The following is a 26672-nucleotide window of genomic DNA, read 5'->3' as shown; positions in this document are numbered from 1 at the left end:
TTGTACTTGCATGAAAAACCTTTGTAGTCACTGACTGCCTGAAGTCGAGAACACAGGGACATCATCAAATGCTGATATGCTCTTATAGGCCTAGACTGCCTTCACATTCAGTTACTGCTTGTATAGGTGTTTCTACATTCAGTTTTGTGTTTAGTAACTCAAAAGCATGCTCTGTTGGTTTTAAATCAGGTGACTGATCTGGCCATTGAAGAACATATCATTTCTTTACCTTGAGGTTGCTTCTGTCTGATCAGTTTAACAGCATTGGACTGAATATGATCAGAGAGTATCATCATCAGTTAACACCAATGATCTGGTTCCACCATCAGCCATACACAACCATGCCATAACACTGCCTCCACCACGTTTGACAGATAGTGTGGTGTCTCTCCATACTTTTTCCTTCTCCCATCATCCTGGTACACGTGTACCTTTGTTTCATCTGTCCAAAGATTTTATTTTCAGAACTGTGCACTCTTTTAGGTGGTTTCTGGCAAAGTCTAATCTGGCCTCATTGTTCTTAACATAATTTGTAGTTTTCGCCTGGTTGTAATCCCGTCATTGACATTGTGTTCGTGACTTGGTTAGATGTTGTGAAGCTATTATTCCTAACCATCAAAATAATTCTGTCATTATGGTTTTTAAAGCGTTTTTGTAAGCCGAGTTGGACACTGGATTCATTCAGGAACCAGATTATTGATTTTTCTCTGATAGGTTTTATTTGGAAAAGAGACTTCACCTGGACATGAAGCTGCCCATTAGGTAAACTGTCCAGTTACATTCAAATCTCTGAAAAAGGGGGACTGTGTATAAAAAAATAAAAAATACAAAAATAAAAAATACAAAATCATACAAATTAAAGGCAAAAGAAATAACTTCAGTGACATATTGTTTGATCTGCACAGAGGCAAAACCACAAAAATACTGGCTCTAAGAACACACAGAAGAAACTGTTTTTCTAAACACTCGAATAGCTAAAAATGACCAGAATATTTGAGTGAACAAAATTAAAAATTTGATCCAAGGACCCACAAAGAAACAAAACAAACATTTATTTATTTCCGTATCAAAAGGTTCACATATTAGTACCAAAAATGTAAACTGGTCCAGCAGTGGGACTATGAAGATTTCATGCTGACACAGAGTTGCCTACATTATTAGAACATTACATTATTATCATTTGCCATAAACATTTCTATAAGCTTCAACAGACCATTGCAGATATTAGAAACGCTCACAAAAGCAAACCTTCAGCCACACTGTTTCAGGCACTGGAGTCCAAAAGAATTTTGTATGTGTGACCAGTGCATGAAATATTGACGAGCAGGACAGCCACACTGTAGCAGACCTCTCCCTGAACTCTGTTTTCTCTGCAGGCATGTTCACCAACATTTGAGGCTGGCAGTGGCCCTGCTCTGCCAGCCCAGTCATTAGCTTCTCCACAGCATGCTCCCAAAGCTGTTCTGCTAATGGATGCCAAGTAAAGCCAATCCCTCCAGCACACCCTTAAAGAACTTACACTCCACTACAGCCACGCAACAGTGGATTGCGCCATTGCCAATGTAGCCATTTGGATCATTACAGATACAAGTTCAATTCATTAACATCATTTCCCCAATTTTATTACAAACACAATAGTTAATTTCAAACATTACGTAGAAAACACTTACCAATATTTCTTGAGTGCTTAAATAGCGGTAATGTTAATCAATGAACATTTAACAACTATGATACATACAGTTCGTGTTACTTGTGGAAGAGGAGGCCGCGTTAGTTGCTGCAATTTAAACATTTTACATGCCTGCCTTTTATTTTCTGGCACGCTGTCTACAGATTGGGTGAGATTAAGAGCTACACTGTAGTGTCCCTATTGCTCCAGACACCATTTGAACTGTCTGACGACCGGCACAGCCTCACTCTTCACCGTCGCACACATAGTTAACAGTACTGCATTCAGTAACTATAAATAGGATAATTTGTTAAGACGTACAACGTAATTACAACTAGAAAATCTCCAAGTATCCCTACAGGTGACAGCTTACATATATTATCACAGTAAATACGGTTCTATTCAAAACCTTCACAGAAATCCACAGTACACCAGTATTTTCAAGGTATAAAAATAAGTTACAAATCTGGATAAATATTTTACACAAAACAGCTATAAAATGATGCTGTGTTATCTGACAAGCTTGCACAAAACAGGTTTTTTGTTGCAGTTTTTTTTACACTACTTGGAGTTAATATGTTTGGTTCTTGTTTAAAAAAAAAACAACAACATTCATTTCATTTTCTGTTAAACACAAAGGTTTTAAAAATTTTCAGTCCCATTTGACATCACACTTGGCTACAACAATCATTTTATATACAAAGCTGGAGAGGGAAAAGGAGAACTGCAGAAAAGCCTGTTTCCTTTTATCGCCATGTCACTCCCCCCATTCAGCAGAGACGGATGAAGAGCGTCCCATACAGGAACTTCAACTTAAGCATCAAGTCCAAAGATGACCCCTTACAGGCTGAGCACAAAGACAGGAGAGAAACAGAGATGGAGACTCGAGTTTTTAATCTGCCAGCAAAGAGATTTCAGTAAGAAAAAAACTGGATCTATCCTCGGTGTTCAGACACTGAGCTGACTTCTTTACATTAAGAGCTTTTAGTGCATTTTTTTTTTCCTTTTTTGGATGTACTTCACTACTGCGGTCAATTAATGGAATAATAAACAAAGTCCAAATAAGAGCTAATGTTTGAATGAGGCTAACAATTGCCAAAGGCTGTGGCTTCAAAATGGCCTGTTTCTCAGTTAACTGGCTTCATGCTACACAGGAACTGCCGAGCTGTGGGCGATAAGTAATCCTCTGTAATGATATTTCACTACAGGGAAGTCACAGCCACGGGTAGCAACACTGCAGACGCACGAACATTATCGTCAGTGCATCATTTGATCTACGTCACAGCGGGAAGAAAAAAGACATTTCAACTGCATATGTGTATTTAACAGCCGAGGTGGCGAGCAAGAATGAGGCAGCAGTTCTGTCTTATCTGCATACACGCACCAACACCACGGTGAACTTCAAAAACCATGCACTCATCTTCACACAAGAGTCTGATGTGACTTTAATGATTCACGCATATATGTTTTAAGCGTGTCTTGAGACTTTTTGCACGTCACTGAAAACATTGTTGCTGCTGCAAACTTCCACAAAGCTCCCACTTTAAATACTTCACTAAAATAATTCGTATAAACAGTGTGTGTGTGTGTGTGTGTGTGTGTGTGTGTGTGTGTGTGTGTGTGTGTGTGTGTATATTAATGATGCTGTAGTAAGTAAACTACATAAAATATATTGTTATCCAGTTGCTCCTTTAAGTCCTGTACTGTTCGTTTGTAGCTCAGGTTCACATTAATAGCCTATTCAAGTTACTTGTGTACCTGCTGTAATTGATTAACATGACTACTAGTTGGCTTTGAACCAACATACATGCCTTTGTATATAGTAGAGAGTGTCTAAAATCCATTTTTTAAAATGATTTTATTTATACTTCACAAAACACCTCGATGTTGAACATGTTCAGCTTACCTGCGCTTCAGACGCTTTTGAGGAAGTGCTCTGAAAAGAAAGAAACATTTTTAGGACATCCCACAGAGTTGAGTCTGTTCATCTGCACGTAGCGTTTTTAGTGGGAGAAACGTTGTAGATAGAAAACACTACGTCCAGATGAACAGACTCAACTCTGTGGGGTATCCTTACCTGGACGATTTAGCATGCATCAAGACACTTTTTCAAGAGAATCTTCGTGTGCTTGAGCTGATTTCAGGCGGATACATTTCATCACGGAAGCACTGCCACTATGACGGTCTTTTATTCCATCTCATATACATGAACAGGAGTCCAAACAAATAATATCTGCTGCCATAAGCAGCAGCTACAACATTTGTTTTGGGATTTCATGCACGAGGACAACCTTGACATAAATTGGCTAGGTGCTGACGGTTATATTCAACTATGAAACCAGAGTCCAGCAGCAGCCTCTGCAGTTACTGAGCCTTCACCTCTAATTAAAATCAGCCAGCCTGTGTGCTGATTAGCACACTTGTGTGCCATATATCTCTGGTAAGATGACCACTTTGTTATTTTAGGCACATTGTTCCTCTTTCAGGATTCATTTTCAGACTTTTATGGGGTGCCATAAAGTTACCCTTGTTTTCTCATGTCAGTGACGAGTGCAAGTCTAGAAGAGCTGTGCAGGATTCAAATAATATCATAGCTAATGTTTAGTGGTGTGTGGTGCACTTGAAGACAGAAAACGTGGTCCACTGAGTTGCATTTGCACAACAGCAGGAAATTACTTTTTCCTGTATTAAAACTGTATTGTGACAAGTTCCATTTTTTTTAAAAATCAAAAGAAATAAAAAAAAAAAAAAACAGGGTCATGTGGAGAGCAACACTAACAACTTATTATTCATTTTATGAATTTATCAGTTGCTCAGTAAAATGCAATCTGCATATATGCAAGTAACAGAAAAATGCATCTGTACTTTAACCAAAAGCTGACCTCTCTGACCAGCCTGCACAACAGATAATGTTTTTCGCCTTACAAGGAACACAAAACGTGTTTTCTCTGTATCAGGTTGTTGAATCCAATCTGCTAAAATCATGAGTTGGTGCCACCTGCTGGAAGAATGGTAAAGCACATGGACACAAACAACCTGACAGACCTACTTGCAGAAATTCTCACATACACATAGCTGTGCAGGCAAAAACCTTAAACACACAAGTGTCATTTTAATTAGGTAATATTTACCCATGTATTTGACTGCAGTAAAACACCGATCTGCAGCACTGTGCCATTGTGCATTCAGACATGCATGCATGCAAACAAAAAGGTCACTGGCATTGTCACACACTCACCGATAGATGTTGGGATCTAATAGCATGGCTGTGTCCTGTGGCAACTGGGATAAGTGCACCACTTTAGTCTTCAGCTGAGATCGCTCTGTTTCATTCACCCACACGTCAGGCAGTCTGCGAGACAGCACACACATGCAGAAAGAGGACATGTGGTCAGATTTCAAGGTTACAAGACGAAGATGAGGATACCGAGGACGGAGTGGGAGTAGGGTCGAACGGAGCAGGGTGGGAAAGATGTAGCCTCAGTGAGTCAAATGAACACGTTAACACCTATCTCTGAAGACTAGGTATGTTTCTATAAGGAACCAAACCACAGAAACAGACATACGTGCACAAGTGACCAGACTAGCACACACAAAGGGTGGAAAAAGTGTACCTTCCTCTCATTTGCATGATCAGATCGTATGTGTCAGTGATTTCTTTTGCAAATTTTACTACAAAATGGAAAAACTGGCTTAGAAGTACAATGACAACAGACTGATTATATTCCCCCTTAAAATTCAATTAGAGAGTGTGTTATATTAAATGCTGAACTGAGCAGTAGCACCTTACTGCACCCACAGTATGGGAGTGTGCCGAGTAATGGCGTGGCAAGTTGAGGTGCAAAAGAAAGAAACAAAGAGCTTAGCAAGTCTGCTGCGCTTCCCCTCCTTCCTACAGCCCCCACCTCCCCGTCTCCACCCCCAGCGTTCCCCCGTCACTATGTGCGTCATCACAGGAGCCCCCAGAGACAGACACACACACACACACACACACACACACACACACACACACACACACACACACACACACACACACACACACACACACACACACACACACACACACACACACACACACGGCTGCTAGGCAAGCATGCAGTCACCAAGCCAAATCAGTCATTCACATGCCTAGTCAGCCCATTCAGCATTATGGTGTGCAGGTATCGCTTCAGATGTTGCAGAGTTGAAGGTAGAGGTGAAGAACTAAAGAGAGAAAATATAATGCAAAACTGACAAATGAAGGACAGGAAAGTATGGAAGGAGGGAAAGCAAAATGAAGTGGCAGTGGAGGCAGGGATGGCAGACATTAAAGTAAAATGATTCACTTCAGTAGTTGCAAAAACCCTTTTATGGTATGTTTAAGTGCCTGGAAGGTGCTGCTAGCTGCATAATGTATATATATGCCTTTGCTCAAGTGTGTGGTTGCAAAGGACTACAAAATACCCTAAATCATGCAAAAACATAGCTTGCTCATGCAAATGATAAGGGCATATGCTGTCTGTTTGGTTGTTGTTGTTTTTTAAGTTTGAAAAAAGTAAAGAAGTGTGATGCTAAGTTGTTTTCCTTTTTGATTCTGCAGTGCACAAAGTCCCTCTATCCCCTTTAATGGTGGGGAGAGAAGAAAGAGGAAGCTGAGAAGAGGCAGAGATACGACAAGAAACAGCCCCCTTCAAAGCAGCTTTACAGTTTGGATTACTCTTGAGTTAGTGTCGTTCTCCAAAGCAAACCTCAAATGACAGAGGTGGACCTGCGGAGTGTTAAAAATGCAGTAAACACCTGTGTGTGTGTGTGTGTGTGTGTGTGTGTGTGTGTGTGTATGTGTGTGTGTGTGTGTGTGTGCTCGTACTTACACATGTAAACATCTCACAGTAAGTGCGCTGTGGTACTGATGACTTATTATATCCTTGTGTCTGGGAAATGCATAAGAAGGCTGCACTGGGGGGAGTGGGGGCAGCATGTTGCACGTGTCGAAAATACACACACACAAACACTCCCAAAGTGCTCATATCATTCACAAACACACGTGCACATTTTCAAAGCCCTAAAAGATCGAAAAACCCCATTCAGTCACATAAACCAAATAAAGACAAATGGATTTGTTTTATTTTCAGGAGGAGAATTGGGAAGGTTATTTGCCTCGCGTCTTTATGAGCCAGAAATGTATATTGTGCGGGAGGCCCTCTGTTGAGAAAGCTACTGGGGAACGCCTGCCAGAGTGAAGCTCGTCTTCAACCCTGAATTGATGGCTGGCTCCAGGCCTTGAAGCTCCCAGTGGTGACAGAAGCAAAAGGTTTATCATAAACCACTAAAGAGTATAATCAGATTGGTAAAATATTAAATGGCTTTATATGAAGTGTCCTGATAAACTACAAAGAACAGGAGGCTCAGAAAGCCGGTTCATTGACTATAAAACTCACTGCAGCCTAAAGAGAGGCTACACCCCATCGGCACCCCAACTTCCTATTACGATTTTACACCACAATACTTTAGGAACGGTTCTATTTAAAATACAATATACTTTTATATATTCTTAAAAACGAATTCAAACTTCTGAAATTCTGAGATTTTAGATGCGTTTTGTCTTCCCAGAGATCACGTTACTCCTTGCTTAGTCAGGTTTACACCACAGATTCAAACCCAAGACCTAGTTGGTAAAAATAGCAACAGTGCTAACCAAAATCAGTTTAACAATTAAAAAAAAAAAAATGTAATCAACATGATAAATGCTCAAAGAATAACCTCCTCCTTCACTCTATTATGCTTACTGCCAAGGAGTCAAGTCACACCTACTCTACTCTCAGCCAGGAAAAACCCATTCATAGTAAATAGAGCATAGGTTACATCAAATGGACATTCACACTAATTTTTCCTAAAATAAAAATAAATTTATTCTCTTTTTTTTGAGAGGAGAGGGGGGGGGCTTACATACATGTCTACTACAGACAGAATGCGTGGAAGGAAGTGGATGTTCTTGACACGGTCTTTTTCTTCCTATCAGATCAAATTAGCAGCTCGAGTTTCACAAGCAAACTTAGAAATAGCAGTGATGCAGGTTTATGCATTAATTCTTTTGCCTCGTGTCAAAATTTATGGTGCAGAAGTAACTGGTCAGAGACCCACCAGACAATACCCCCAGTGCGCTTTCAAAATGTAGTCAGACATCATAGATCAAAGCTACATTGATCTTTAGTACATTTAGAGACAATTCTGCATGCTTACTCTTGCAAACTTGTGACAAAGTTCCCCGGGGCAGACTGAAAACAGAGCAGGGGAAAAAAAAGAAAATCTAATTTTACACTTTTTTTCTTTTCTACACAGTGAATACCCCCCCCCCCCCCTTTTTTTTTTTCCTTTTTATAAAACTGCTTCTGCTTAAGTGACTAGAATAAATATTAAAGGTGCTTCTTTTGGAAACTGTTGCTTTTTTGTTAGATCTCCACTAGCTTGTATGGCAGCTGCCTAAAAGTAAACAAAGCAATAAAAAAAAATTGAATTTGGGGAAAAAAACATAAACATTTAAGAGATAAATCCATGTTGGGAAATATAAGCTCCGTCTAGTTTTTTCATAACTATGTGCAGGACAGATTCGGTGGCTGGAGGTGTTCATTGTCAGTGACTGTGTATTCTAGTGTTAGTTATTCAAAAGCAATCAACAGCGTGCAGGGGAATCCACTCACCCATCCATCAAAGATTAGACTCCAATTATGGTTCTCTCGCTCTCTCTCCCAGCCCTCCCATCCCCCTTTTCCTCCTCAGTGAACTGCTGGTAAATCTCAGTTCATAATGGCTCATGTTAATCAGTTACTCATTAATCCAAATGGAGTTAATGAGTGTCAGTCACACAGTGAATGGTTAGCTTGAGCATTAATAAACATGACTTCCCACATTCACACAGCTAATCATTGACTCAGTGGCTGAGAAACATATGTGCACACATGCACATTGCAGCCTATATGCTTACATTCTTCCTTATCCTTAGGGTATTCTACCAAATTACACATTTAGAGCCGCCTCAGATGTGTGTAGGACAAATGATGATGGAGTGACTTTCGACACTTTGTCTGCTTTATCATCATTTACAGTTCCTCACAAACTAGGCAGTGTGTGCTGTGACTTTTTTCATCCTATAAGTGATGTCATCACTTACAGTCTAATTCCTTGCACTATCCCACAGATCTGATAACATGTTTTTCACTCATTGTTGAGTGTTTCTCATTTCGGGCTGATCTGCTGCTCTTTTCTCTCTACCAGGTTTCTTTTTCTTTTGGTCTATTAGTCTGTATTTCGTATTACCTTAGTGTCAAAACTCCCCCCGAGACCCACAATGAGCCTGTCAGTGGAAAAGATATCAGGCACCTCCGTCAGTTCACTTTGTTTTGACCTCATTGTCACTCCCATGGAAACACTTTGCGCCTTTTCTGACTTCCAACTTGTCTTCTCTTCCAGTTTTTAGCTGGGAGAAAGCATACTTCGTTCTTACAACATCCTCACCACTTTCTCCACTTCTCCTCAAGGTAAATATGCTTTCTTAAAAAGAGAAATAAGGCCAGACTGACTTAAAATTATTCTGAACTCACAAACATATGTGTGGCGGTAAGACTACAGTGGTCAGTGTGCAAGTCTAATAAATCCAAGGGTAGTTTTTCATGAGCTTTCATTTCTTGTGCAGGGTAAGAACATTTCTATGCATGTATTAGTGAACGAGGCCGAATGAGATCAAGTGTTCTTTTCTTACTTCTCTTGCTAGTTAATGAGACCTGGCACAGGTTCTTGGCTATGGATGAAAAGCTTCTTGTCTGAAATCATAGATTTATTGTTTTACAAACCGGTAAATGTGCCCCGAAAATCAATGTAAACTAAAAAATGTGCCTCTGTAAGAAGAAAGCCTGACAGACTAAAGAACTTTATCCAACAAGAGGTGGCAAAATAGTCACCTCTAAACTTAATAGAAAAGACAGCCTCGCAAATGTTGTACAAGCAAACTTAGTTCGGTCCCCTGGTCAACTTTCATCTGTTTAGAGGTACTCAAGCCACCCTCACAACCACACGGCTTAAGACATTACTGTAACCCCCCTCCGTAATGGGATAATTATCCATATTAATGACCCAAGCACTCCTCTGGCCCAAGGCAAATGTATGACTCAGTACTACCACTGCCTTCTTCTGCATGAACCAAGGCGTCTCATTCTTGCCTTCCATCTTTCTGTTAAATCCCCTCCCTATCATTCATTCCCTCTGATTTCATTCTGCCTCTTCCTCACATTTCTCACTCCCACAGCCATTTTGCTCCCACTCCTATTTCTCACTTTCCTCCCATCTCTCTCCCTCCTATTCTTTTCCTCATCTATTCTGCCTGCATCTGTCTTTGGGGTCTCAGCATCAATCTCAATCTTTGTCTCTCTGTTTGGAATTAATTTGAGAAATGTTTCCTAATCACCAAACTTCATCTCTCTCTTCCTTTCCCCACTCCCTTATTATTTCTCCCCACATTAGATTAAACTCCCACATGCATGGAAAGCAGAAGGCTGTAGAGGTGGATCGGAGATGGGAAAAGGAAAGAAGAGGAGGATGGACTGCAGAAACATCAGAGAATAAAGATTTTTCTACAGTCTGTTCACTGGAAGCTTTTAGCAGACAGCTGAATTTGCAAACTTGTGCCAGTACTCCCGTCTTTGCCAGGTCCCTTTGTTTTCAAACTATTTCTTTGCCACCACTGACCTTGTTCTCGCTCCCCTTCCTTCTCTGTTTCTCTAGTTCTTTCCCGCTTATCTCTAGTCATCCTTGTTCTCTTTCTCAGTCGGCATTCTGATCATTTTCAGATGCCTTTCAGTCAAAACCTTTAATAGGAGTGTGGGAGAGTTGGGAGTTTGGTTGGATCTACCCGTGAGCAAAAGCCCTACTGACAATCACAGAGTTCTGTGAAGCTCTCTCTCTTTTTGCTTCCAATGTTCACCTCCAGTGGACTGAGCCCAGGAAGGCTAAGCTGGCAAAAGGCATTTAAACGGGTGATGACTGTGCAGAACGGTCCAAGTCTCAGTGGGCTTAGTACAAGTTTATCCATTCATTCAGCCAAGTAAGGAAGATTTATAACAAGCCCCGACATGAAGGAAGCCCAGATCGCTGCATGTGCAGCTGGATGACACATACTCGTACAAACGGCTACAGCTCAAAGAGGTAAATTTTGTACAAGTGGTTCAGTCTTTGGATTGTTACAGATGTGGAGGTTTGTACAAGAGGTGTTGAGCTGCCTTGTTGTACACTGGTTACATTTACATATTATGGCTTACAAATATTAGTATAAATTATTATTATTGTGTGGCCATGGCTGAGGTGGTAAAGTATGCTGCAAACCTGCCCTTGGACAAGACACCAAATCAGATGGTAGGTGAGCATGGCTGCGCTGCCACCATTAGTGTGCAAGTGTGCGAATGAGAAACAAGGATAAATGGGACTATATCAGTGCAGACCATTACCCCCAAGCACCTTGTAACTTGAGTTTTGCAAGGTCCTATAGAAATAAAGTATATTACTTTTTAACATTCCACATTAATTATTAACAAATGTCAGAGTGCACGTCTTCTCCTTCTCAGTGGGGTTAAACTAGTGAATAAGTTCATCTCGTAGTCAGACCCAGAAGTATTTGCACGACAAGGTTACTACAACAACTTAAAGACTGTCCCGTTTACAAGGCAGACATGTAAGTGTCAGGTTCAGTTTCAGTTCAAAACCCAAGATGGTTCATACAGACGCCCCTGAAGCATGAATAGTCTCACAATTTAGAAGTCAGAGGAGGCCTGCCAAAACATCTTTAAAACATGCTGGCACTTATTTTTTGGCTTATACACAGTCTATCAAAAACAAGCATCCCATTTCAAAAGGATATATTTTTGAAAGTAATGGACATAGAAGCCTGCAGTAAATTTTAAAATACATATCTAAATATAAAGCTTACAAAATGTGTCTCCCTCCAGACTCGTGGCATATATCCATACGATAGTCAAACCCATCCCTGGAGACACTGCAGTCGTTATACTACATACTGGCAACCACATGAAATTCACAAATCCCTCCTTTCTAACGGTATGTGTTTCGATCATTGCCAGTGAACAGCTAAGGAACTAAAGCACTATGAAATCGAAAGCTTACACCCTGTATATTATTTAATATAAGGCAAATGCTCATGCAGATCTATAATAACATGTAGGAAAAGTTTTACTCACATGTCCTCAGGTGTCCAATGCAGAAGAACCTTGACCTTGCCAGACCCCTCTTTCCTTTTGGCTAGCACCTACACAGACAATCATGGGAGGAACAAAACAAAACAAAATATTAAGCTGGCTTCAGCAAGGAAGATTCAGAACAAAGTATTTACACAGGAATATAATTTAACCCAAATGGCTGTTAACCTTTACATTTCAAGCCCCTTTTGCTGCTTTACATGAGCACAGAAGTATCGGGTTTAGTCTGTATTGCAGCATTCTCTCGCATCTGTGGAGAAAAGGCTTCAAAGATGCGTCTTATTTCTGGCCTCACCTCTCTAATGAATAATACGGTTACATGCTTCAAACATCCTACCAAGTGATTCAGTGCTCATTTTGCTTGTTAGTGTAATCATCAGCCGGTCTTAATAATGCATGTGAGAGCTCAGTGAGATTTCTATTTTCAGGGTGCTCTATGCCCCGCAACACACTGCAAGACCAAGAAACTAATTCAGACAGAAGATAAAGCACATGAGACATTTCCATCGTCACAAAGTCACTGCTCCTGTTGCGGGTTATGTCGCAACCGAAAGCTTCAACACGTTAGGCAGGAATGCGTTTAGCGGAGACCAACTCCTACAGAGGAATGTTTGCATCACAAACCTGTGTTCAATTTTGCTTTGGTTTCTGGTTTCAATACAAACCTTTTGCACAGCCACTGCAGCTACAAACTTCAAGGCTTTTCTTCTTTGAAAATACAGTTGAGACTATACAAGACTTCCTGCCTATCTAGCCCTTTTCATGCATAGCATTTCATCTTTCATGCTGTGTTGGTTTATAGTAAAACTGGTGTGGAATTCACAAATATTGTCAGTAGGGAAAAGAAAAGCAAGAAAAATAACCAGGAGAGGCAAAAATAGCCACAGATATAACCTCTTGCGTCAATTGCCTTTTTTTTGAGGGCGTCTGTTTTTAGGATTGTGAATGAGCTCACATGTGAAGAACTTCTCTTACGCACATGAATTTTTGAGATTATTTTTGTGACTCCAGGGACTAGCTCTGGCATTGATGGAAACTGGTTTGAGGACAGGAAGGAGCAGGCTCCACTGAGACAAGACACAGAGACAGAGGCAAGACTCGCTCTCCTCCTCTTACAACGGCTCCTGCATTTCACAAAACGCATGATTTTTGTGTTTTAAGTAGCTTCAATCTGTTTTATTTATCTGAGATCCCACTAACCTCAATGATAAACAGATACAGCTAATTGATGGATAATCTGACAAATTATGTATTTTCATCTTCCTCCACCTTTGTGATGTTTTGAGGAAAGCAAGGAGGACACAAACATGACCTGTAATAAACTGATTAACTTTAAAATAAGCAAAACAAAAAAAATGAAACGAGGACTATTTAGGCTAGGTTAGGTGAGATTAATTTTGTTGTTTCTGGACTTGTGCCTTAACATTTGTCTGCTAGACGCTTTGCAAACAGCAGCCAAGTTGGCAGATCAACCATGTTCCCTTTGTCTGCAATACAGTGTGCAGACACACAAGTCTTGACAAACACAAGGAGGGATATCAAAGCACCTAAAACAGGGTGATTGATTAATAGCTTGGGGAATTAAAAGAGTTACTTACCATCTGATCGTATCTCGATACACTGCCCGTGATAACAGGCAGTTCTAAATGGTATCACAGTGATACAGTGTGATACACTGAAATGTGACATACAGTGATATAAATCAGGAAGTCTGCAAATGTCACAGCTGCAAACAGCCGTGAGATAACTGCCAGTTTAAGTCACTTTCAAATATTCATTATTATTCACAAAGCACTGGTTTTGGAGTTTGCTAGTCTTCCCTGTACCAGCGGGGGTCTCTCCTCCCAAAAACTTGCATGAAAGGTTAAGTCCCGATCTAAAATTAACCGCAGGTGTGGCTGTGAGAGCATGTGGTTATCTGTCGCTCTGCGTTTTGTCTCTGTTGGACTGCTGACCGGTTCAGAATGTGACAGCTGGGATAGGCTCCAGCCACCCCAATGACCCCACGTAGTTAGCAGTTTCTGACAATTCAAATTAGAGGAAAAAGTCTGGAGCACCTGTTTATATATTATAGGAGAAAGTGATACAGTACATTTCCATCCATCCCATCCATCCATTCGCTTCCGCTTATCCTTTTTCAGGGTCGCGGGGGGCGCTGGAGCCTATCCCAGCTGTCATAGGGCGAGAGGCGGGGTACACCCTGGACAGGTCGCCAGTCTGTCGCAGGGCCAACATACAGGGACAGACAACCATTCGCACTCACTTTCATTCGCACATTCACACCTAGTGACAATTTGGGTTATCCAATTAACCTATCCCCACAAGCTGCATGTCTTTGGACGGTGGGAGGAAGCCGGAGTACCCGGAGGGAACCCACGCAAACACGGGGAGAACATGCAAACTCCACACAGAAAGACCCCGGCCTGATGTTGGAATTGAACTCAGGACCTTCTTGCTGTGCGGCAACAGTGCTAACCACCGTGCCGCCCCAGTACATTTCCCTACCGATATTATATCTCACTCAAGCAAAAACAAACAATCAAAACAGACTTGCACCTCTTTGCTAACTGGATTCTACTTAAAATGCTCTCAGATGTGCCTCTTCCAACTTTCTAACTTAGTCCTCAGAAGATGTAAAAACTCCTTTCAGACTATTAGTCACATCTCATAAATAAGCACTGTATCTCATTTGTTCTTGCTTATCTCCCTCTTCCTTTATCTGCTAGCTCTCCAGCTTCGTCAGTTCACATGGAGAGGAACAGTTTCTCAGAGACAACAGCAGGGCTTGTATACGAGAGTCAAACTCCTGTGCTAGCTGGAGTGAGCCCTACTTGAGTGTCTTAAGCCCCGCGGGTAAGACTCAGTGCACTAACCAGCTGCTTTACTGCTTTTTTATTTAAAAATGCATAGCTGCTAACTTATGCCCTCAGGCACCTTGTAGCACCAGGTTAATAATCACAAGCCAAGCCTACACTTGAAAGGGCCATGAACATGTATGTAAAGAAGTGGGCTTGTGTTTAAGCAGCATGAAGTGATTTGTGAGCTGAGTGGTCTGATGATGATGGTCTGTGCTTTAAGGGACAGATCTTAATCCTCTATAAACCCAGGGGAGGACGGTAAGAGAGGGGGAAGTAAAAGAATGGGAGGGAGAGAGAGCAGGAGGACTTAGGGAGTGAACAGCAGATATTAATGTGGCTCCAAAACAAAGCAGTGAAAACTGCAGGAATCCAGCTGGGGGAGGACAGGCCTGCTAAAACTGGGTGCCTGTCTAGTGTCATGGGGTCAAGCTGTGGATGACGCAGATTGGTGCAATAGCAAAAATATCCCATCATAAACATGACTGAGTTGCTCCAACAGGTCAGCAGACCCATTGGCCAAGCTCCACAGAACCCCCCACGGCTTTGCTCCATAACCCCAGGCCTGGGAGGGACCACTGGGGCCAGGGGTCTAACTCAGCATCGCAGCCCGTCACCACAATCCTTCAGGGATTACAGAGAAAAAAAATCTATGCCCAACTGGCAAGATCTCCTTCCGATTCCATGACCCTAACCTTCACTTAACCCCTGTTCCCTGTCCTCACTCTCCAAGTCTGTTACTCTCCCTCCCTTGACTGGTTCTTCCTCCTTCTGACTCTGTGTCCAAATAGTTACCTCTCTTAACCTCTTCCCAAGCTTTATCTTCAAATTTTCCCTCCCTGTCTTTAAATTCTTGGCTGCTGCAGCTGACCGGTTGAGGTTTATAGAGGCAATGCAAAGGAGAAAAGAGCTGAACAGGAGTCCTGTAAAAATACTCCTCAGCTGCACCCACTTTATGCATCAATTATTTACTTTAAAAAAAAAAAAAACAGAAAAAGAAACAAACAAAAAAATCTAACAAATAATGAAGGGCTGGGTGTTGCTATAGCTGACATGCAAGCATTAAAGAGGTACAGTGAATACAAAAAGTGTAAACACCCCTGTCAGTAATCAAAAGGTACATCAAGAAAGTATTCGTTTAGGGGTGTACACACTAATGTGCACCTAACTGGCCAGATTTGTTTGTTTTTCCTTTGAACTGTACCGCTTACATATTTGTGATTTATTGTGTGCTCATTTACTAACATCACAAAAAATTACACTGGATGAATCATTGTTGTCATCACTGAGACAACTGCAAATGTGTTGTACAAAATACCCTTTTTAATACCGAAACAAACATTTTAACAGAACCGGGCTCTGTTTTTAAACGACCCTTTTACTCCTGTGTGTTTTTCATGGTGGTTAAAACCCTTTTCAGAAAGGCTGGTTTTATTTAGAGGCCAAAGGGGAGACATTTTGTTTCCCGTTTCTGATCAGCCAATGGTGATGCTCTACAACAACGCTTTTAAGAATTGTTATATCTTTTTGGGAAAATGTCAAATGGAAATATTTCATAGCTAGAGTGGTACAGGCCGGTAAAATAGAATAGATTTCTGCCTGGAGATAACAAGTGTAAACAGAATTACTGACACTGGCAGGAAAACTGCTGCTTTACAAATGTAAAGAGAGACTGCGCCGAGAAAGGAGTGGGACTGTGTGTGTTTCATGTACACCATGTGAACAAAAGAGGATTAGGCAGCAGATGATCCTTACTCCTCCCCCCTCAATCTTTTTGAAGAACACCACATCACTCAATCTGAACTGGAGTCAGAGTGCTCCCTTGTGGAAATGCATTAGAATAGCAGCTACAGTTAAGTTTTCTTAACAGAAACTCCATTTATCTAAGGAATTTTTGTCAGAAAAAAAGATTTTTCTTCCTATGAGAGCTCACATGTGGCTCCAGTTTAAGGTGAAAAGGGCACTTTACCACACATTAATAATGTATTCTGCACAAGGCTCAAAATGGGGAAAGCTGCACACATAAAACACACCAATTGTCTTTCCTGTGAAGCCCGATTTAGAGAAAAACAACATCAGGCCTTGGGCTGTTGCTACAGGTTCAATTCAAGTGCAAAGAGGAAAAAAAATCTGCTCTATATATATATATATATATATATATATATATATATATATATATATATATATATATAATATATATATATATAAATAAAAATGTGGGATGTACAAAAAGTAACATTACAGTGCCATAAATTTACAAACGAGCAGCTTTATTGGTGTCCCTGAAGGGAAGACAAAAGATTTAGATGACGCTGAAGACAAAGTCAGCTTCAAATTTTATTGCTCATTATGATGATGAAGGTCTAAACCATCGTTGAAAATGTTATTAATTTCTTATGTGTTCTTTCGGATAAATGACTTTGGGAAAGTTCAGCTGTGTTTCCTGAAAATATTCTTTATCTTATTTGATCTTGGTGCTCTGACACACAAGCGTTCCAACCTTGTTTTCTTATTTACTGCATTATAGAGTAAAAGATTTTTTGGTTTATCAAATCATTAGAAATGGCAGCAAAAAGCTCAAATTTCTATAAAATTATGTAACCAACTCAGTGCCTTAACTGTACATTGATCAGCTGTACATTTGCACTCATTCACAAAGGGCCTATTTTGAGCCAAGAGAAATCAAGTCCTGTTCCAATTATATAAGAAATAGACTTTTAACATACAAAAGTAGCGAGAACCCGGAGACCAACTAGTAAGGGTGTATAACTTATAACACGTTACTGTAATCCCATTACTTTTGTCAAGTAACAAGTAAAGTAAGGGATTACTATTGCAAAAACGGTAATTAGATTACCGTTACTTTCCCGTAGGAACGCTGCGTTACTAAGACCGTGATTTTTTTGCGAGAATGTCTCATGACAATGACGTAAGCGAGTGCGATATTCGTGACAACAGCTGTGTGCAGATCAACAGTGGATCATATATCGATTGTGGGAGAGAGTATGAGCGTGCAGCGTTTAAAGCATGGAAGTACTGACCTTACTTTGAGTTTGATTCCATAAAAAGTGACAAAAACATTAGCGTCCACCGTGCGTGGGAAGAAAACTTCTTTTTACAGCGAAAAAACCCCTAAACTTCCAAGCAAGCACCGAGTGTGCAATGACGTAATGGGAAACTCACAGAGAAACTCGCGGATTCTTCAACTGACCGCGGCACACCTGCACCAGGGTAAACCTCCGCCTATGCCACTCCTGCTTTACAGGTGAAAATAGAGCAACAGGACCGCTGAGTCTTTGACTTTATTTTCTGCTGTGTTTTACTGGCATCTATTTGAAAGACTGAGTGTAAACACACAAAAAAACAAAATATTTTATGTGCTGGAATGTGCAGAAAATAGGTTTAAATGTTAAACAAATTTCTTCCAGTCAGAGAATGTTGCATATAATTAAATTTTTGCTTGATGCATAAAGTTAAAAGATTAAAACTAATAAAACGAGATTTAAAAAGACATTTTTCCATTTGATTACATTTTGTATGATAGATTATGCAGAAAAAGTAGAATTGGGCTGAAAGATCTATTTCTTCATCACCTATTCAGGTTGTAAATCGTGTTTTTAAAAAGTAACTAAGTAATATATACTTTTGAAAATAAGTAATCAGTAAAGTAACGGGATTATGTTTTTGGGGAAGTAACTTGACCAACACTGATCTAAAGTAGCAACTTCCAAGACACAAAAAATTAACTCTGAAAGGCCAAAACTGCAGTACCTCTAACTGCCAAATGCAAGTCAATCCCCAAAGCAAAACTATGTGCAAACGCACAGCTAAAAAACGCGAAAAAGCACATTTACTGTTTGTTCTCCATGTGTCGTTTCTCCCTTCACAACAACTGAGTGACTTTTATTTTATTTTTAATGTATCATCCGAGAGTTATACTGATAGGTCTGAAAATGAAGTCTGTCTCTGCTTTGACTGCCAGGCGTATGGACAAAGGCCTTAATTCTGCCAATTCAAAGCTGTGAACTGGACCTCTAAACCATCTCACATATGACCATGACAGCCACCAGGCTTTTTCATTCTCATACAAATAGCTGATGAGCAAATGTCAGTCATACAAATTTGCATCTGAAATCAAAAAAGCTATTCTTATTGCCTTTGTTTTCCATTACCATTTTTGTGCTGTTAGTGATTTTTAAACCATTTTTAATGGCTTTATTTTCCAAATAATGCGGCCTGCAGTGTGCCCAAAAAGTGTGTTTCAATCTGGTGAATGAATTCCTAGTGGTTAATAGTCTTAGCACTAACATTTTTAAGACATCAGGATATTTTGAGGAAATCAGTTTAACTGTAAATTATTTTTTTATTTTACATAAGTAAAGAGTGTTTTAGATATGACCAGAGGGAGCCAAAATTGTTTCTGGTCTAACTTTAAAACAAACGTAATATTTTACATGCATTTCCCTTTCTGCGTGTTTGATTTAATCTCTCTACTCTTCCAGTCTTTAACAAACACAGCAAGAGGCCAATTAAAGCTGGACATGAAGAAGAGGAAAGCATAAAAAAGGAGAAAGCCTGCTCTCTCTGAACCGCCCCCTCCCCCGTTGTGTGTAAACCCATTAAAATGGAAAAAAGACACTAGAAAAACTACAAGACATTCAGTCAAGCACATACCGTACTGTGAAAGACAACACTGTGGCCATTGCCCACACTTTCAATGTGGGTGGCGAGGTTGAGGCAGATGGCTCTGTGCCGAATGGCATCCATGGTCTGGGCATCAAAGAAGTCATGGGGTCTCGCTGGAGGGTGGGGGGTGGGGGGTGGGGGGAGGCAGAAAACAGGAGTAAAGTCAAAGTCCCAAACATGTACACACACGTTTATATAAAACCATTTGTCCAATTTTGGGCCCCCCAATCATCTCACAGCTGAAAAATACTAATCTTTTGTAACAACAGCTCCCATACAAGTAGAGCTGGGCGATAGAACGATAACGATATGTATCGCGATATAACTTTTACTCGATAGAGAAATTAAGCTATCGCGATAGACCTCGCCGCTCTTGTCCTCTTAAAATAAAAAAATAAAAAAAATAAAAAAAAAAAAGGTCAGCCAATCCAAACTAAGTAGCGCAGAGCCGAACCAATCACAGCCGCAGCGTCACGTCGCGGGACTTGTTACGTACAGCACAAGTGCCAAGCCGCACGTGTGTTTGTTTGGGAAGCAGCCAGCGGGTAATGGAGCCAGCGCGTAATGGAGGAAATGAGTGTGCCGACTAGAAAAATCAACCGAGCGGTTAAAAGAAATTATATCCTTAAAGAATTTGAGACCATGGAGGTTAAGGCGATAAGAAAAAAGTATATTTCACTTCCTCTTTCCCCTAAAGCAAAAGAGGTTCACTTTAAAATCATTAATGAGGTTTATCCAACCAATGAATTCTTAAGACGGAAATTTAATTTAGATGTGAACGCCTGCACATTTTGTGAAAATGATATTGAAAGTCTGGATCACTTGTTTTTCAACTGTGAATCAGTGCACTCCTTCTGGACTGACATGTGGAGCTGGCTACAGTCCAGGAGAATTCAGTTACCACATTTGACGGTGACAGTAATAAAATTTGGAATACTTGCTGAGAATGCAGATTTTGACCTGTTGATTAGGACGATTTTGTTAATGGGAAAAATTTTTATTCACAAATGCAGATACTTTAAAGCTAAACCATGTATAAACAGATGGCTGAATGACTTTAGACTCTGGGCTAAATCGCTGAAACTTGTGAATAACAAGAAAGCCCATAAACTTGTTGTTTTATTTAAAGAGTTTAACCTATGTTAAAAAAAACAAAAAACTCCCTATTTTATAATCACGACTGCCCTTTTTTTGCACGTTAGTTTTTGCCTTTGGTTCGAATCCTTCAATGACTGTTCTTTATTTTTGTGCTAACTCTTTTAACTTTGTGCTTATTGTTGTTGTTTTTGGGGGTTTTTTTGTTCATTTTGTTTGTTTGTTTGTTTTGCTATAATGCTCAACCGAGGATGTAACATAATCGGATTAATGATGGTGCCTTGTATGTTAAACTGTTGTTTGTAAATAAAGTTTAATTAAAAAAAAAAAAAAAAATCAACCGCTTGTGACCGAAGAGAAAACAGATAATGGTTCCAACGCCGGAGAGATTGTCAAACGGAAGAGCCATAGAAGCTCCGTAGTGTGAAGGTATTTCGGCTATTTCAAGTCTGACAAAAAACAGAGTAGCGTGCACTGTAAATTGTGCCGAAAGCAAGTCTGGAAATACAATAAACTGGTGCATGCGTCACACTGTGCGCCACGTTATTGTTTCGGTGAAATGAATTTCTACAATACTGTTAATTCTACTCTCTGCAGTGTTTAAATGCTTACATATACACACAGTTACTGTCCCTCCACACATACGACTCGGTTCTGCTTCTATGCCCCAGCTTTGTTTACTTTTTCCCACCGAGGCTTCTAGACTTCTGATTGGCCAACATTTCTGCACGGTTAGGAATCTAGCGCCACCTGCTGCTTTGGCATGTTCATAGCAGCGTTTTTCTTCATTTCTGCCTTTATGTGTGGACGGGATTATTTTTTAAAACGAAAACGGAAAATCTCCGTTTTCAAAAATACCCGTGTACGTGTGGACGTAGCCTCAGTCTCTGACTGGAAGCGCTAATTCGTCATTCGGCTTTTGTCAGACTAAAGTAACTGTTAAAACTGTTTGAAAAGCTAAGCTATACAACAAGGAGAGATTGAGAATTTCCTTTTAGTTCTCAGTTTATTTGATATTGACAAAAGTTAGTCAGTTTTGTCTGTTCTTCTGTAAAACAAACTAAGATTTATTTTTAGAATTAATATTTTGTTTCTAAGTGGAATTGACAATTTAGTCTGTTTCATTTGTTCTATTTTGAAACTTAAACGCTTTAGCGGCTGCCTTTTGTGTAGTTTGCAATATTTGCCTTTATTTATCTGAAAAAGTCTCATGTTCCTTAAGTACATCTACCCTGTTGAACTTATTATGGGAAATAAATATTTAAATAAAAACAAGCTGCTGATTATTTCACATTTTACTTGTGAGCAACGGCACATTTAAATCTTACAAATATAGTTATTTGGCTTATATCGTGATAGATATCGTTATCGCCTGAAATGAAAAAAACATATCGTGATATGAAAAAATCTCATATCGCCCAGCTGTACATACAAGTTAAACAAATGACAGCTTTCAATTGAGAGCTGTATGAAACTGGAAAAATTTGCATTTCCTGCGAAAATGCAGTGTGAACACTTTACAGCACTCACACAATAGATGACTGTTTTAGTTTCTCTGAATAACTGTGACACAATTCAGTAGAAAGAAAACTCTGACCTCTTAACATCTGAAGTTGTCATCATCGTGTTTTCTAAAATACTTACACAGCGCTCTGCAGTCTTTGAAAGGAAAAACATTATTATGAAAAAAATCACCAGAAGTATACATTTAGGAGAAAGGAAATTTTCATACCTTTACTTGATTTGACAACCAAACAAGGAAAATATGGCAATTATTAACTATTACACAACTTTGGATTTTGTAACTGTATTTTTTTTCCCTCAGCTAAACCTTAAACGCTTAGAAACCACTGCCACGTATGACTCACGACCAGCGAACGTATGCGTAGGTGACTATCAGCAGAAAGTGTGAACGGCAGAATATTACCTTCGATTGCATTAGAATACAGGTCAAATGTCTCAGTTCAGATTTGGATTTTCTTAATCCATATTATTGCAATCTAGTTGCCATTTAAGAAAAGTATGTTTTATATATTAATAGTTGGTAATAATGGCAAGCATACACAATTTACAAATTGACTGGAATATGCAAAACTCCTGACAAAAGACTCTTAAAGACTCAATATTTCTTGGTGGATGGGTGGTTTACTACTGCACAAATCACATCTGTATCCAAGGTTACAAAACTGAAAATGTTGTACATGTGTTGTTAAACTACCTCTTGTTTAGAGAATTAAGACAAACAGAGGTGTAGAAATTAAAAATAATACCTGCATAATGCATAAACAGGCCATTTAAGGCAAACCCTGCAACGAGGTAGTGATCTGTACCTGTCCAAGCATTGAGAAACTACACTTTTACATGAAACACTTCCTACTGAAATGCAGCACTTTGCCATGTGGAAAGTGTGTCTGTCTAGCTGGCAGCAGTTCCTGTTTGTGTTGGTGTTTGTGTGTGTGGTCCAGCTCTCACTTTTCCAACAAAGACATGTGGGAGTTTAGAAGCAAAACAAGCACAGCGCGACCTCAAAAATGTGCTCAGGTTGTAATCCTTTTCAACACAGAAAGGAGAGAAAAGCACAATGAGAAGCATTTTGGAATAAGATCGGTGCGTGCGCCTGTAAGGTACGTACGTAAGGAGCACCTGCGTTTGTTCCTGAGCTTCTTCCTTTTGTTGAGTCCGGCCTTAGAAGGGGAGTCCTCCTTGAGTTTGGCCTGACCAGACATTCTCGAGGAGTTCTGCTGATTGAAGTGACTGGGTACGTGACGAGCCAGTCCACCTTGAGAAGCAAAACTAGCATTGCAGCCACCAACTACACACTGCAGCAGAGAAGCAGAAACAAGAAAAACATATGGCCCTGTCAGGATATTACCCATACTATGAAGGATAATGAGACAATGAAGAGAAGAGCGGGACATTAAGTCTTAGTTTATTTATGGTTTTACCTTGAAGGGCTTATCCCCACTGTGGGTCAGCATGTGTCTCTGGAGCCAGCTCTGACTGGTGGATGGCGTGTTATACACCTTGCAACCCTTCCACAGACACACAAAAACCTGTGGAACACAGACAGGCAAGCATGACAAAATAAAAAGAGATTACAGAGAGAAAAAATAGTTCATAACAGAATATTGAACAGAGGATAAAGACTCCTGAAGAAAGGCCTTTTTAAGATCATGTGTGAAATGATCTAAACCTAACTTTCCCTGTTATCTAAAGACCAACGTTATTATAGTTAACTAAAACTAAACGAAAATTAGATGTAAGAAACATTTTAGTTCAACGAGACAAAAAATAACATCAGCCTTTTAAGGCTGGGGTTTAAAACTACACTTTCAAATTAAAACAAACACACGACTGGGAACTTGGAAAATGACCTAAAAGTAATATGAAAACATAGAGAAAATATCATTAGTATTTGTTAGTTTGATAAAAAAGGCTATTACAACTTGCCTGACGTCTGCAGTGTGAGTCAACTGCTTTAAAATAAGTTAGATTTTTCTATTGCAACGCCTTTGTTGGTTTTCCTAAATCTTGCCTCTGACATATGCCCTCCATACATAAAAAACAATTACAAAGACTAAAACTAACATCGAAACTAATAAAAACTAAAGATTTTCAAACAGTAAAAGCTAAACTAAAACAAGAAAATCCACTCTGGAAGGTAACTGACACTAAGCTAAAGTCAAAATGAAATAAAAGTAAAAACTAATTACAAAATATAAAACTTTCAATAACCTTTTCTCAAATTCCGCCAACAGATGGAAGATGTCAGTATGACTTGTGAAACTGCATGAACGTTACATTAATTGATTTATGGGATATAGAAAAAAAAAGTAATTTTGTTACAAAAGTGGCAACAAAAATTTTATTTACTTTGCTTACAAAAAAAGGATCCAGTGTTTGGTGAAAAAGCAGTTTAACATTCACTTTAATCAGATTATAGGCACATAAGGTGCTTTATGAGTGTGCAGTGGCATACTGGATGTCACTAGAAATTAGTAAGAAAATGAATTATGCAGTTCACTTTAACAAAAGAAGGATTCAGATGACCTTTATTTTAGATTTGCCAGGGTGTTGAAGCGATGAAGTGAAAATGGCCAACTATAAATTTAAATTAAAGTCGTCCAATTACAGAAAATTGCTCTACTGTGATTTGGCTCTCTTCGCAGTTAGTGTTGAGCTAGAGCAAAAAGGGGCACTAGTGTACTAGGCTACAAAACTTTTCAGTCTACTGACCCCTCCTCTCTGCCCATCCACATGAATCCCCCTGATGTGCTCTGCCAGATCAGGACTAGAGTTGAAGCACTCTGGACAGAGGTCCCAGCAACACTGGTAAGCCATCGACTTGTTTCCAGAGCGGCTGGCACTACCCTGTCCATTCATCATGGCAGGGGTGGAGCGCCCGCTGGATACTAGGCTCTCCATCTCCATCAAGGTACTGCTGATACTGAGCAAGAGGAGAGGGCAAGGAGGAATTCAGTGTCACAGTTATAAAACAAAGATGGCTTTGCACAGCCATAAAGAACAGGTGCTGATATTACATACTTGCTATGCTTGAAAGCCTTCGGGCTGAAAGGGATTTTCCATGCATGCCACAAACACTCATGCCAAATCAACTTATTAATGAGTGCGGTACACATAGCTTCTTAGCATAGTATTACAAATTTGCTGTGCTTCCATCAAAGGGCTCACAGTCAGCAGTGTTCTCGCAAAACAAATAAGGTTTAAAATTTCAAGTGGCTACAATTTGATTAGTTCAGCATTAACAACCTTTTATTAGATACATCCCCACACTTCACACTGATCTGAATAGCCACTGAAAAGTTGTTTTTCCCATCCAGCTGCTGGAGGTTAAAGGCCCTCTGTGCTTACCTTTAAATGTGAGATTTAAACTTTAACACTAAAAACAGACAACTTTAAAAAACAAAGACTGGATTGCCATCCTGCACTCGTTCAGTCACTACTTGGGTGGGTGGGTACTACAACAGCACCTACACTACAAGAGTTATTCCGCCGACCAACCTGTCCTCTGAGTCCATACGGCTCAAGGGTTCACCATCCGAGGATGATATCTCCACACTCGCCCGCCTCTTGTCACCCATCTCCCCACCACCAGCGCTGGCTTTATCTCCATCTTCGCTGACAGTTTTGCTTTTCTCGCTGTCTGTCCCCGAACTCCGGCTATCCTCTCCCGTCTCCTCCTTAGCATCTTTTATCGTGCTATCGCCGGTAGGTTCGCTGTGACCGTCTCCCGGGCTCTGCTGTGGTTCCGTTACTGGCTCTGGCTCTCCGGGAGCATTTGTCACCTCCTTGTCGCCCAAAGAAACACCGTCGTCTGACACCACCTCGCTCGCGGCCTTGTCTGAATCTGCAGCGGGCTTCTCCTCGCAAACCTCCGCCTCCACCGCTTCCATTTTCGGCTCTAGGCTACCGTCTGGCTGTTCCGTTTCCGGTTCGGTAGGGCCATTTTCCTTCTCCTCGCCATTGCCGTTGTTTGTGGCCACCGTCGGTACGTCTTTCTCGTCGCTTAGCGCGGGTGCTTCTTCTGAAGCCGCAGAAGCCATTTCGGCGGCGGACATAGCCGGGAATACTTTCGGTATTAAAATTTACTCATGCCACCGTCAAAAGCTTCTCTGCAGAAGGAGGGCTGGCTAAATTCAGTCCGCTCCCTGATTGGACGGAGACGGCACGAGGTGGCGAACTATGACGTAGTATTTAAAGTTTCCTCGTGTTTCCGAAAGCACATGGTTTTCCTTTTTAATAAAAACTGGAGTATTAGTATTAAAGCTTATAAGTAGCTTTGAAATATTAAGTTTAATGAATGAATGAATGAATAAATAAATGTACTCATAGTTGGATAGCTAGTTATCGCGCTAGAAATGATTTTATATGAGAATACCTTTGGGGTTTCCAGGTCTTCCTCAAATATATCGATTTAACAGTTTGTCAGCATAACGTTACATCTTTTTAGACATGGTGTAGATAATAGTTTTTAGGCCAGGGATGTCAAACTCATTTTACACTATCGGGCACATACAGCACATGCACTTTGATCTTAAGTGGGCTGCACCAGTGAGACTCCCGCTTCTATCAGTGTGAAGACGTTTAACTGCACATTGAATCCTTGAG

At 40.2% G+C, this 26672-nt stretch overlaps 1 protein-coding gene across 3 annotated transcripts; it reads right to left on the bottom strand.

Annotated features, from left to right (window-relative positions):
- Positions 1-1033: 1033 nt before the first annotated feature.
- LOC113026589 (zinc finger protein aebp2-like) lies at positions 1034-26240 on the bottom strand. 3 transcript variants are annotated; one of them, XM_026175536.1, is made up of 10 exons: positions 25566-26240; positions 24780-24990; positions 23489-23596; positions 23176-23362; positions 22188-22202; positions 19437-19561; positions 11890-11957; positions 4908-5021; positions 3576-3605; positions 1034-2516 (listed from the first exon to the last, which is right to left on the bottom strand). In XM_026175536.1, exons 1-10 carry the CDS (start codon positions 26120-26122, stop codon positions 2510-2512), a joined length of 1422 nt encoding a protein of 473 aa, XP_026031321.1. In that variant the 5' UTR covers positions 26123-26240; the 3' UTR covers positions 1034-2509. The 3 variants fall into 3 exon arrangements, with proteins under 3 accessions (XP_026031321.1, XP_026031323.1, XP_026031322.1); XM_026175538.1 differs by lacking the exon at positions 3576-3605; XM_026175537.1 differs by lacking the exon at positions 22188-22202 and having other exon boundaries at positions 25566-26239.
- Between the last annotated feature and the right edge of the window lie 432 nt (positions 26241-26672).

This window comes from Astatotilapia calliptera, chromosome 7 (genome assembly GCF_900246225.1).
Source record: "Astatotilapia calliptera chromosome 7, fAstCal1.2, whole genome shotgun sequence".
Taxonomy (NCBI): Eukaryota; Metazoa; Chordata; class Actinopteri; order Cichliformes; family Cichlidae; genus Astatotilapia; species Astatotilapia calliptera.
This window is presented reverse-complemented; position numbering and strand designations above follow the sequence as displayed.

Excerpts from the sequence above, each read along its gene's own strand:
- LOC113026589 (XM_026175536.1), bottom strand. The coding sequence starts at position 26,122 with ATGTCCGCCGCCGAAATGGCTTCTGCGGCTTCAGAAGAAGCACCCGCG. Across the intron at positions 23,363-23,488 it reads GTGGGGATAAGCCCTTCAAG|TGTGTAGTTGGTGGCTGCAA; the intron begins GTAAAACCATAA and ends TCTCTGCTGCAG. Across the intron at positions 11,958-19,436 it reads GTGTTGTCTTTCACAGTACG|GTGCTAGCCAAAAGGAAAGA; the intron begins GTATGTGCTTGA and ends TTGTCTGTGTAG.